The sequence below is a fragment of the Hakea prostrata genome, chromosome 10 (assembly GCF_041222555.1).
Source record: "Hakea prostrata isolate BN-2017 chromosome 10, UWA_Hpros_2, whole genome shotgun sequence".
Lineage (NCBI taxonomy): Eukaryota > Viridiplantae > Streptophyta > Magnoliopsida > Proteales > Proteaceae > Hakea > Hakea prostrata.
This window is the reverse complement of record NC_142609.1, coordinates 44,560,045-44,574,153: the sequence shown is the minus strand read 5'-3', so window position 1 is coordinate 44,574,153 and position 14,109 is coordinate 44,560,045. Positions and strand designations below refer to the sequence as shown.

General features: G+C 38.4%; 1 protein-coding gene and 1 pseudogene across 1 annotated transcript; both read left to right on the top strand.

Annotated features, from left to right (window-relative positions):
- The first annotated feature begins 7,305 nt into the window (after window positions 1-7,305).
- LOC149003335 (inhibitor of trypsin and hageman factor-like) lies at window positions 7,306-8,114 on the top strand. Its single transcript, XM_089138462.1, has 2 exons — window positions 7,306-7,376; window positions 7,531-8,114. The coding sequence occupies exons 1-2, from the start codon at window positions 7,358-7,360 to the stop codon at window positions 7,722-7,724; spliced, it is 213 nt and encodes a 70-aa protein (XP_088994588.1). The 5' UTR covers window positions 7,306-7,357; the 3' UTR covers window positions 7,725-8,114.
- Window positions 8,115-9,544: 1,430 nt separating this feature from the next.
- On the top strand, window positions 9,545-11,713 carry LOC149003334 (protein ROH1A pseudogene; annotated as a pseudogene).
- Window positions 11,714-14,109: the final 2,396 nt, after the last annotated feature.

Here is a 14,109-nt window from a genome sequence, read left to right as displayed (position 1 = left end):
GATGGCATTGGGAAGGGAAGAAGAATAATGGCCCAAGGGCCCACCAAAGGTGGGGTCCCTACTACAATTGATCTCGTGGGATTTTGCTTGGGAGCAGTTCCTACGTGGCACTGCTCCAAGCAGTGAACGGTCAGATTTCAATTTGAAACTTGAATTAGATCTCCACCGTTGATTATCAGCATGTGCAATAAAAGTCATTTTAAATGATTTTGACTCGGTTTAAGTGGCTTTAACCTGGACCGCGGATCAGCTAATTCCAAACCAAAACAAACCATATGATTAAAGTGGACTTCAACATTGGATTGATCCATCGTCTTCCCCAAGAAAGAAAAAAAAAAGAAGAACAGCAGAAGCAAGGGAAACTGGGGAGGCGTTGAACACAGACACAGAAGGGAAAAAAAACCCAATTCATTAGAACTTAGAAGAACTAAGGCTTCGGTGTTAAAAAGAAAAACTAACGGACCTATAGGATCTCGAAGGAGCCATTAGAGTTGAATCTCAGAGGAAGATCGGGTTTTCTTTTGATGTTTGGTTCTGTGTTACCCACCATCAAATTACCAAGAATTTGGGTTTGAAGTAGAGAATCGTGGAAAGGAATGCAATGAAGAATGGGAGGATCAGCCATTTTTATGTGGCAGTACCCTCCATCTCTGAAGAGGTAATGAAGCCTACAATTCCCTTTGGTTTAACGAGAACAGTTACAGACCAAAAACTAGAATTTGTAGTGTTCGACTCTTCTCGGTGGTGTATTTATGCCCTTCAACCTAGATTAACCCATTACTTATTTTACACAATTCTTCTCAAGATTTTCAAAATTGCTACAGCATAAACTGAGATTTCAACCTACCCCTCACGCATGTGCAAGACACAGGATCTTGCCTGGCAAATTCAAATTCAAAATTGAGATTCTGAAACAATCAATGCCATCGGTGTCGATGAGGGTGACGGCGTCGGAGATGTAGTTGATTTTCTTAAAGTAATAGACATTAAGTGGAAGGCTAAGGATGCTTGTTGGTTGGAGAATGAGATCCCAAAGGAAGGGTAACCGCAGAAGACAGAAGAAGTTTGGCTGCTGATGGGCCAGAAAGGGTATTTGATTGTGACGTTGTTGCCGCAATAAAAGGATGAATGGCAGAGATTGGAAGATGAATTCAGGGAAACACTATCCGATTTGTTCATAATTGTTAATAGTAGAAGGAGAAGAATGAGCTAACAGAGAGTTTGTTGAGGCATGATGGCTGGAGGGTTGAAAGGTCAACGTTCAAAGCTCAGGGATGAAGGGAATCAAGGAAGAGAACTGCATTGACCCAATCTCCTGATATTTCTAAAACAATGGTCTTATCTTGTCTTGAAAAAAATCAGGTGAGAAGGGAATTGTGCTCTGCAAACCAGAGGAGGCGGCGCAACCGCAGGGGAAGCGTTCCGGCAAAACAGCTTGATTCAGTCTCGTAGGAAGCATATGATTCGTTTGGTTCGGAATGAACCGACCCTAGGGTCCGAGCTAAAGCCACTTAAACCGAGTCAAAATCACTTAAAATGACTTTTATTGCACATGTTGATAATCAACAGTGGAAATCTAATTCAAGTTTCAAATTGAAATCTGACCGTTCACTGCTTGGAGCAGTGCCACGTATGAACTGCTCCCAAGCAAAATCCGATCTCGTGGGTCACGACCGATCCTAGCTTCCAACACAAGAACAGCGTTAACTGCATGATTCTCTCTCAATTGTTGCTGCTGCAACTTCCCCTTGTACCCCAACGAGCTCCGGCCATGAAGGGAAACCAATCAACACAAACTTTCAAACTTTTCAATTGTCAAAGTCTTGTGGTTCGGCTTTGCTTACACAGAAAGTATGATTTGTTTTGGATATCTTTGAATTCAACTTTAAAAGCTTGATATTAGACGAAATCATAAGTTTCACCTTATGATTTTCAATCTCAGTAGAGTTCTAGGTGCATGCTCTGATCTTTATCCAATTTCCATCAGGATAATGAGAAGGAAGAGATTTCTCATGTGATCATCATGGAACCACATTATCATGAAGGTTCGCATCAACTGCCTCCTATTTCTTCAAGGGTTACTCGGGAGACAAACCATCCCATGCATTCTATAGCAAAGGGGAAGAACACAAAAATATGAGAATAATATCCTATAAATATTTTTCAACCCTAGCTAGGGTGATATGTCAACCGTCCTTGTGGACGGAGAGAAACTTAAACAATAGTTAGAGATTGAGTTTGAAAAGAAAAACTTTCCCTGGTTGATTTCATCACGTCTTAAGGGATAGATGAGAATCAAGAGAACATACAGCTAGGTGCAAAGAAGGTTCATAGCTGTTGCAGAGGAAAGAGAATATAACTATATTGAAATGTTAAGATTGAAAAGTCAAGCTTTCAAAGTTCAATAAAAGGCACCTGAAGGCCCAGAAAAGTCTACCTTTACGCCTAAATGAACTCTATCACAATAAACTTTTATTTCACTTCTCTATAAATACTAAACCCATTGTACATAAAGGTATCAAACTCACAAGGAGCAAATAGTAAGAGAAAGAGAAAGAGAGAGACAATGTCAACCGAATGCACTGGTAAGAATATGAATAACCTTAGCAATTGCTTCTTTTGTATGTAATGGAAAGCAAGCTTTGATGCATTTTATATTGTTAGAATGCTTAGGTTACAATTCGATCTTTAATATGCATGCATGGTTGCTTATGTTGATGGCATTAATCTTCATACAGGTAAACAATCATGGCCAGAACTTGTTGGTGAACAAGGGGATGTTGCAGTAGAAACAATTGAGAAAGAGAATCCCACAGTTGATGCTGTCATTGTGTTGGAAGGATCGAGTGTTACTCGAGACTATGTTTGCACAAGGGTTCGTGTTTGGGTCAATACAAATGGAACTGTGATAGAGGCCCCTCACACTGGTTAGGGTTCCAAGTGGTTTCTGCTTATATATACATAATGCTATTAGTGGTAAAATAGTATCAAGAAACGGAAGCCCTTTGTAACACTTGTAAGAATGAAACCTAAGTGAGAGTATATCAATAAAAAAGGGCTGTAACTATTTGTTCTTCAACAATTTATTTGTAGTAAGCTATGTGTATTATGAAAAGGAAGCCCTTTGAAACACTAGTATGAATTAAACCCAAGAAAGAGTAGATAAATAAAGACGGGCTGTAATAATTAGTTCTTTCCATTTATTAGTAATAAGCTATGTGTTCTCTCAGGCTGCAATTATTAGTTCTTTCCATTCCTTTGTTGTAAGCTGTGTGCTTTCTTATCAGTAGCTTGATTTGGTATATTTGCTGGAAGAATATTATAGTAAATTTTCAGTTTCATCTCTGAGTTCTCCTAATATCAATGCCACTCCCTTGAGTTATCCAATTTATCAATCAAACCCCTTATCCATTAGTCTCAGTTAGTTTTTAATTATTCATTTTCAGTATTATCCCTAAATGATCAGTTTAAAAACAATACCATGAACCATATTTTCCAAACTCTGCGAGGACTTGCAATTAAGAGAAGAAGAAGTCATTGATGGTAAATGCAGATGAAGAAATAAATCGAATGCAAGGTTTTCCATTTAGGGTTATTTTTGTCTTTTTAAAAAATCTAACTTACTTACATCAGTATTAACTGTGATTTCCTAACCATAAACGGTGTCATTGATATATTTTCATGTTATAGGAATCTAAGTGATAAATTAGATAACTGCTCAAAGAATGGAATTATTAATTTAATTTAAAGAATAACTCAGGGGATTGTGCTGAAAATTTTCCCTCTCAATTTGTAGCTGCTGGAACTGCAACTTCCCCTTTTACTCCAACGCGCTCTGGCCATGAACTCTTCCCTACATAGAAATTAACCCATTAACGGAAGCATACAAATATCGAAAATTGAATGCTGAGCGGTTGGTCCATTCTATTTAGCGTCTCTAGGCTCTTTCTTCACGGGGCACGGCTTATTTAACTTTAAAAGCTTGGTATTAGACAAATTCATAAGTTTGACCTTATGATTTTTCAGTCTCAACAGATTACTAGGTGCATGACCCAGATTTTTATCCAATATCCATCAGTAAATATAATAAGAAGGAAGAGATTTCTCATGCCATCCGAGTAGATATTGAATGGTCATCATGAAGGTTAATTTATGTTAAGTGCCTTCTATTTCTTCAAGGGATACCTTGGGAGACAAACCATCCAATGCATTCTTGAAAGATAAGGTTTAGACCATTTTTGCTGCAAAATAATATCAACCCATTAATTAGAGGGCTTCTGATTCTTATTTCACATTCTCATCCCTTTCATAAAGGACTTTTGATTCCTATATCTAAATATCCTCCCTTGGATATATTCTTCTCCAACATTGGTTTTCTTCACTTATAGCCTACAGAAATATGAGAAGAATATCCGATAAAGATTTGTGGACTCTCAATATATGATATGTGCACATGAAACCTAATCAATAGTGAAAGATTGAGTTTGAAAAGGTAAATTTCCCCTCATATTTCATGCTTGTTGTGGGTTGATTTTGTTGAATCTACAGTTTGTACATCCACAAATTTCTTTATAGCTTCTTCTTCTTCTTTTCTTCTTCTTTTTTTTCTTTTTTTTTTTTTTTTTTTTTTTTTTTGGTGTAATTAGGTAAACATACAGCCTGGTGCACAGCTTTTGCAAAGGAAAAAGTATATAACCCTATTGAATATTAAGATTTTGAAGCTGAGAATGTCAGAAAGAAAGCTGAGAATGTCAACCAAATGCACTGGTAAGAAATTTCTTGCTTCAAATGTAATGGAAATTAGGAAGCTTTGATGCATTTTATATTGCCTCAATGCTTTATAATTCGATCTTTAATATGGATGCAACTATGTTGACAGCATTAATTTCCATATAGGCAAACAGTCATGGCCAGAGCTTGTAGGAAAGAAAGTGGATGTTGCAGAAGAAACAATTAAGAGAGAGAATCCTACAATTACTGAGGTAATTGTCTTGGAAGAACTGTCTGTTGTGACTTGTGACTGCCGCCTCACTAGAGTTCGTGTTTGGGTCGATGCAAATGGCACCGTGATAGGTATCCCTCGCACTGGTTAGGGTTTCAAGTGGTTTCTATGAAAAGCAAGCCCTTTAGAACACTTGTATTTAAACATAAGTACAAATATATCCACAAAGGTCTGTAGTTCTTTGTATTTCTATAGTAAGCTTTGTGTTATATTTCTCTCCTATTTCTTCAAAGGTTGCCTGGGACATTCTTGAAAGATAAGGTTTAGATCATGTCTACTGCAAATAATATCAACCCATGAGAGGACTTTTGATTCTTACATCACATTCTCACCCTCTTTTGTAAAGGGATTTTGATTGCTTTATTATCAAATGTGAGAGAAGAAAGAACCTAGCTAGATATCCTCCTTTAAATATTTTCACTACAAGAAAAATGGGTATTTGTGACAGAACTTTTGCCTTGGACATAGGAAACTGTAGTAAATAATCCATGTATATCGCAGTAATCAGATTCTATAGTTTTAAATCGACTATATGCCATGGAGGTGAAACCTTTGGATTTGTTGATGTGAGCCTAATCCATTCGTACAGTTGGTTCTACGCCATTCAGACATGTGGGAACAGTTGAACATTGAAGAATCTTGCCCTAAGCTCGTGAATTGGGCTAAGAGATGCATGGAGAGGGAGAGTGTATTGAAGTCTCTACCTGAACCTCAGAAGGTCTATGGATTCGTTCTGCAACTCAGGAAAGGTGTTTGGTATTGATTAGTGAGGGAGACGAGATTGGGAGAATACTAAAAGGAGTTCTTTTCCTGTAGCTTGCAGGATTGGTTATACCAAAACCTTCATGGTTCCCTCTCTAAGTCGCAAGACTAATGGCCGAATATTTTTTTTCCTTGTGTTTCTTTATGCCTTTGTCAATGGAGGAATAGGGACATGCATGAGGAGGATTTAATAGACCTGGGAATGGTTTCATGCAAGTCAGTGATTACTATAAGACGGTGATTGAGGCTTGGTCAAAATGTCGTGTTGCTATGGCTGGAAGTAGTAGTAGAAGGTTTAAAGCTTTTTGGCGTCCTCCCACAGGGAACTATATGAAATGCAATGGCAATGGTGCGTAAAGGAGGGGATTTGGTACAGGTGGGCGGTGTCTTTAGAGATGGTGAGGGGAGATATAAGGGAGGTTTTGTGCGTTGCATCCACACCTGCTCGGTGATGGAAATGGAACTTGCAGCGATTCTTGAAGGTGTCAAGCTGGCCGCAGACTTGGGATACCAGCAGGTGCTCATAGAATCAGACAAAATAAAAGCCACTGACCTTCTGAGTCCTTGCTGCGTAGAGGTGGGTCGTTTCATGCGATATGTTGAAGAGATCCGGACTCTCTCTCGTAGGTGAAAATAATCAGATTTGGTTTCAACACGTTGGAAGGGAAGCCAATAGAGTCGCTGATTCTATGGCTATAATCAAGATGTCTTCATCTCAACTGTGGGCATTTTATCAAGTTTCCCCACCGGAATTGGAAGATCTGCTTAAGGCAGATTTAGAGATTTCTTTGAGTTAATTTTTCTTTTCTTGGGCACTTGGCCCCGTTCTGTACCAAAAAAAAAAAAAAAAAGACAAATTAAATGATTACTTTATGGCAATGAGAAGTTGCCTAACAGACTGGGCCGAGAGAATGGGAGCTAGGGGGAAGGGAGGCAATGTGAGCTGGGTCGAAGTAGGGGGCAGTAGGCTGGTTGGCTAGCAGAAGAGGATGAATGGTTCTTGAGGGCAGGAGGAAGAAAAGGAAGATTTCTCATGTGATCATCATGGAACCACATTATCATGAAGGTTCGCATTAACTGCCTCCTATTTCTTCAAGGGTTACTCGGGAGATAAACCATCCCATGCATTCTATTCTATTGCAAATGGGAAGCACACAAAAATATGAGAATAATATCCTATAAAGATTTTTCAACCCTAACTAGGGTGATATGTCAACCGTCCTTGTGGACGGAGAGAAACTTAAACAATAGTTAGAGATTGAGTTTGAAAAGAAAGTTTTCCTGGTTGATTTCATCACGTCTTAAGGGATGGATAAGAATCAAGGGAACATACAGCTAGGTGCAAAGAAGGTTCATAGCTCTTGCAGAGGAAAGAGAATATAACTATATTGAAATGTTAAGATTGAAAAGTCAAGCTTTCAAAGTTCAATAAAAGGCACCTGAAGGCCCAGAAAAGTCTAACTTTACGCCTAAATGGAACTCTATAACAATAAGCCCTTATTTCACTTCTCTATAAATACTAAACCCATTGTACATAAAGGTATCAAACTCACAAGGAGCAAATAGTAAGAGAAAGAGAAAGAGAGAGAGACAATGTCAACCGAATGCACTGGTAAGAACATGATTAACCTTAGAAATTACTTTGTTTCATATGTAATGGAAAGCAAGCTTTGATGCATTTTATATTGTTAGAATGCTTAAGTTACAATTCGATCTTTAATATGCATGCGTGTTTGCTTATGTTGATGGCATTAATTTTCATATAGGTAAACAATCATGGCCAGAACTTGTTGGTGAACAAGGGGATGTTGCAGTAGAAACAATTGAGAAAGAGAATCCCACAGTTGATGCTGTCATTGTATTGGAAGGATCGATTGTTACTCAAGACTATGTTTGCACAAGGGTTCGTGTTTGGGTCAATACAAATGGCACTGTGATAAAGGCCCCTCACACTGGTTAGGGTTCCATGTGGTTAATTTGTACTTATACATAATTCTATTAGTGGTAATATGGCATCATGAAACGGAAGCCCTTTGTTACACTTGTATGAATGAAACATAAGTGAGAGTATATCAATAAATAAGGGCTGTAACTATTTGTTCTTCAACATTTCTTTGTAGTAAGCTGTGTATTATGAAAAGGAAGCCCTTTGAAACACTAGTATGAATTAAACCTAAGAAAGAGATGATCAATAAAGAAGGGCTGTAATTATTAGTTCTTTCCATTTCTTAGTAATAAGCTATGCCCTCTCTCTCTCTCTCGTATGTGGCTATATCATAGTAAATTTTCAGTCTCATCCCCAGAGTTATGCTTTAATATCAATGCCACTCCTTGAGTTAGCCAATTTATCAGTCAAACTCCTTATCAATTAGCCTCAGTTAGTTTTTAATTATCCATTTTAAATATTATCCCTAAATCCTCAGTTTAGAAACAAAACCATGAACCATATTTTCGAAACTTTGCGAGGACTTACAATTAAGAGAGAAAGAAGTCGTTGATGGTAAACGTAGATGAAGAAATAAGTCGAGTATAAGGTTTTCCATCTAAGATTATTTTTGTCTTTTTGAAAAATTTAACTTACTTACATCAATATTAACTGTGATTTCCTAACAATAAAGGGTGTCATTGATATATTTTCATGTTATAGGGATCTAATTGATAAATTAGATAAGTCAAGGGGTGGCAATATTAATTTAATTTAAGGGATAGCTCAGGGGATTGTGCTGAAAACTTTCCCTCTCAATTTTTACCTGCTGCAACTGCAACTTCCCTCCCCATTTACTCCAACAAGCTCTGGCCATGAACTCTTCCCTACATAGAAACCCATTAACGAAAGCATACAATTATCAGAAAAAATAATTATAGAATGCATGAAGCAGGTTGGTTCCATTACATATTTTAATAGCAGTCTCTAAGGCTAACTTTCTTCTACTCGTAGTGAATGCATTCAGTTCTTTCATTCAACTTTAGAAGCTTGGTATTAGACGAATTCATAAGTTTGACCTTATGATTTTTCAGTCTCAGGAGATTTCTAGGTGCATGACCCTGATTTTGATCCAATACCCATCAGTAAATATTATAAGAAGGAAGAGATTTCTCATGTCATCCGAGTAGATATTGAATGGTCATCATGAAGGTTAATTTATGTTAAGTGCCTTCTATTTCTTCAAGGGATACCTTGGGAGACAAACCATCCAATGCATTCTTGAAAAGGAAAAATTTCCCTCATATTCATGCTTGTTGTGGGTTGATTTTGTTGAATCTACATTTGTACATCCACAAATTTCTTTGACCATAATTTTCTCATCTTAAAGGACAGATGGATGGATACATAAACTTCTTCTTCTTCTTTTTATTGAATATTAAGATTTTTCATTTTTGGTGGAACATTTTTTTTTGTATAAAATGGTTTTTCTATATAGTGGATGGGGATATATAATTTATCGATTTGAACCCACGACCTCTTCATTAAGAGCTGTTGGTCTTACCAGTCAAACAACCCCGCGTTAGTAGAACATATTGAAATACAAACATTGAAAAGTCAAAAATTCAAAATTAATGATTTGATTTAGTTCAACCTTTTGAAGTTCAATAAAAGGCATGAAACAGGAAGGTCAAAACAAATCAAACTTTGCATATAAATTAATGGCTTGTTAGTTAAAGGAATCCAATCACAAGAAACTTTTAATTTACTTCTCTATAAATACTAAACCCATTGTACATAGAGGTATCAAAGTCGAGAAATTGCTTGCTTCACATCTAATTGAAAGGAAACTGAGAATGTCAGAAAGGAAGCTGAGAATGTCAACCAAATGCACTGGTAAGAAATTTCTTGCTTCAAATGTAATGGAAATTAGAAAGCTTTGATGCATTTTATATTGCCTCAATGCTTTATAATTCGATCTTCAATATGGATGAAACTATGTTGATGGCAGTAATTTCCATATAGGCAAACAATCATGGCTAGAGCTTGTAGGAAAGAAAGTGGATGTTGCAGAAGAAACAATTAAGAGAGAGAATCCTACAGTTACTGAGGTTAATGTCTTGAAAGAACTGTCTGTTGTGACTTGTGACTGCCGCCTCACTAGAGTTCGTGTTTGGGTCGATGCAAATGGCACCGTGATAAGTATCCCTCGCACTGGTTAGGGTTTCAAGTGGTTTCTATGAAAAACAAGCCCTTTAGAACACTTAGTATTTAAACGTAAGTACAAATATATCAATAAAAGTCTGTAAATATTAGTTCTTTCTATTTCTATAGTAAGCTTTGTGTTATATTTCTCTCCTATTTCTTCAATGGTTGCCTGGGACATTCTTGTAAGATAAGGTTTAGGGATTTTTATTGATAAAAGTTATGTCTTTTCTAGTCTCGCCACTTGTCTTTGTCTTGTCTTTCTGGTGGGGGTGGTTTTCATGTCTTGTCTTTCGAAGATTAGTCAGCTTTGAAGAGAGAGAGAGGAAGAGGGAGGGGGAATGAGAGAGGAGAAGAAATGGTCTCCACTCTCAAAAAGTCTTCAACACCACCACCCACATAAGCTGGGAAAGGACGCTATGTATAGATAGATATATAACTGTCAAAGCTATTCTTCGTCTCATCCTCTTGTGTCTCTGCTTCTCTTGCATGTTTGACTATGGCAAGCTTCTCCATTAACCTCTCCTTTTGGAAGAAAGTCAGGAGAAAAACATGCCTACACTGGAATTCCCTTAGGATTTTTAAGCCGGCCGATCCTCAGTATACGTAGAAACCAAATCATCTCCATGGACGGAAATGCAGACCAAGATGATTTCGAACTCTTCCAGAAACATGTCTCTGATCGTTTCCTCGATCTCTCCCCCTCCCCAACCACCACCACCACCACCACAACAACCTCCTTCGACGCTCCTGCTTCTTCTGTTGCTGCCACTGCCACCATTGTCGACGATGTAGACAACTTTCTTTCCATTGCTTGGCTCCGCAAGCTTCTTGACGTATTCCTGTGTTGCGAAGCAGAGTTCAAAGCTGTTATCTTCCTCGGCCGCGACCCTACCCAATTCTCCAAGCCTCCCCTTGATCGCCTTACGTCTGAATTGCTCGATCGAACTGTCAAAGCCCTAGATATCTGCAACACCATCACCCATGGAATCGAGATGCTTCGTCATTGGCAGAAACTGGCTGAGATCGCATTGTCGGCTCTGAAACAGTGTCCTCTGGGAGAAGGCCATGTTGGGCGTGCCAAGAAGGCTTTGCTTTCATTGCTTTCTTCCATGACCATCGATGACAAGGACTCTGCCACCAGTAAAATGCCGGAACGGTCATGGTCTTTCGGCCGAAGAGGGTCAGCTTCCGCCGCTGCTGCTGCTGCTGCTACCAAAGAACCTAGACCGGCTGGGCCTCCTCGGCTGTTCACTTCGTGGAGCGTTCCAAAGAATTGGTCAGCTTCGAAGCAAATCCAGGCAATGTCATCCAATCTGGTGATGCCTCGTGGTACAGACTCTACAGGAATGGCCATGCCGGTCTTCATCATGAGCACGGTTCTGGTGTTTGTCTCCTGGACTTTGGTGGCTGCGATCCCGTGCCAGGATCGCAGTGGATTACTGACACACTTCGCTCTGCCCAGGCAGCTTAGCTGGGCAGGACCCATAATTGGGTTGCAGGAAAAGATCTCAGAGGAGTGGAAGAAGAAGGAGAAGAAGAAATCTGCAGGATTACTGGATGAGATGCAGAGGTTGCAGATATGTGGGCAGTCATTGATCGATATGACAGACTCGCTTCAGTTCCCGGCGGAAGACGAGAAGTTAGAGGAGATAAATGTGCAGGTGATTGAGTTGTCTCAGATGTGCAAGAAGATGGATGAAGGTTTGCTTCCCCTGCAGAGACAACTCAGAGAAATGTTCCACCGGATTGTCAGGAGCAGGACAGAGATCCTTGATGTCTTGGAACAAAACGAAAAATATTCCTCACTCGTTTTGTAACCAAATGGGTAACATAAATTGTTCCTTGAAAATTTTTCGTTCAATCTTTTATTTTCTTCTTTTTCCTATATATAATCTTCATGTTCTTAATGACATTATAGAGTTAGCTGAGAGCACATCAGTTCCATGTGCGTTTTCCTGCAAGATTTTTCTTTATTAAAGAACTCTCACTTCAATCATGACGAACAAAATAAACAAACTACACACATGAAGATATCATCATGAGAACAGAACTAAAAATTACTCTCCAATTGCACTGGAGCATGTTATGGCCATCTTTTGGTGAACTGAAACCTGCTTATTAGATTTAGGTGCACCAAAACCTAAAACAACAACAAACACACCCACTAAATCTTTAGGACTCAAATGTACTTCTTGATCATCATCACCAAGAATACCCCTGTAACAGATTCTTCAATCAAGATATAATAGTGCTTTCTCACACAATTTTAGTACAGATAGTAATACTCTGTATAACCAGTAGCTGTAGGAGAATAAAAACACAAGCAGATTCACATGACTGTGTATTTGGAATCTATTCATGCTAAATTAATGGCAGAAAATCATAAAGGAAGGAAATTTTAAGATGATAAACAATATTTTGAGTAAAAATTCACGTGAGTATTTGTTGCTTCTCTAAAGTTAATTTCATTAATTTGAAGCTATAATTTTCTCTATTTCTTTATTGCAGAAAATATTTTATTTATTTTCAATTTTCAAATGTATCATGTGCCTAAGCATGTATAATAATTTAATACTCTAGCTTATGTATTTAATTTGTAAATTGACTTATCATGTTTTATTCAATTTTCTTTTTGTTAATCGTGTTTTATTCAATGTTTGGTGCTTGCTTTGTTATTGGAATGACAATATATTAATAATAGTTAAAAAAGTAGGCACGAAGATGGGATTTAGTTTCACTTTTCTTTACTTAAATTTTGTTGTTTTTCCATTTCATTCAATTTAAATGATTGTGAGCAGGGCTACAAGCCGAGCTGGGTCTCTCATATAGAATCACATATCAGGATCTGGGTCATCTTCCTCACCACTCTAATTAACCCTCTGTGTTGCAAGTTTTCCTCAAGGTTCTCCTTGGTTTCCTTTCACACAACAAAAACCCCAGATGGGTACTTGGATCATGGACTGTACCCATCATAGGAAAGTTAGGGTGGCTTCATATGAGCTTTGTTAAATCGATCTCGAACCAATTCTCTGCAAACTACATGTCAACTACGGCCTGTTCATCAGTCTTCCCGTATGTTTCTCCCAACATTTTCATTAAAAGCTCTTCCCTTGCTCATCAAGCCAAATGCAAAGTAGTTGACACACGGGAAGACATGAGGAAAGAATTCAAATGCACAGTAGATAAGAAAGATGAGAAGTTATCAGTTTTCTCGGTCGACTTTTCTATCACACAAAACATGGACTAGAAAAGTAAAACACTGTTGTTTTATTATCAAATTTTCCCATTCTAAAGCGAAGTCTACTTGAAAGGTAAATAAAGAGCACTGTCCACAATGGAGCTATCTTTGCCAATCGCCCTCCTAAACTATAATCTTGAAAACCATGAGATGGACCGGCAGAGGAGACGATGAAAAGGAAGGGGAGGGAAGGTTGATCGATTGAGGGTAAAATGGACGCGTTGCCCCTCCCTTGTTTTTTTTTTTTTTTTTAAGGGGCATGGAATTAAATGGATTATGGCGCAGTGCGGAGGTGGTACTCTGTGGGCACTAACCAGCCTCCATCTCTCCCCTTTTTTTTCTTGCATCCCTACATTGATTGAGCCTTGGCCCCAACCCTGTGCGGTGAGCATCAGAAAGATTTTTGTAACATTTAATAACTTTGCCTGTTCATGCTGGGTTTGCCATTGCCCTTCTGTGAGGTAACTTATCTCTTCGTTTCTGTCGGTTCAAGCTTGTTCGCCAGACTCATTGGGCTGTTTTGTCTCTGTTGAATTTCTTACATAAATACTCGAACTTAAAGAAGGATAAAATGGTCTTTGTACATTAACACCTAACAAGTAACAAGTAACATCACTTTACTATTCTGAAGTGGGAGGACATAGTAATTTCATAAAATAGAGGGTTCTATATGTAATTTCACTATATTACGAGGGGAAATCAATAATAATCATAAAGTAAATATATGATAGAAGATTCAGAAGTATGCATGGTTGAAGCACAGCTTCAGCTGGCGAAGTTCAATTCTTGCGGATCAGTTTATGAATGATGGCAAGAGCCACCACTGTTGCTTGGGATGTTTGTGCACCCTGAAGGCCCAGAAGGTGGATTGCTCCCTTGAGGAAGAGACTGAATCACAAACTCATGCTTCCTCAACCATTGATCTCCATCCAGAGCTCTTGCCACCACAGGAGGCAAGAAGGTGGCCGAACTCAA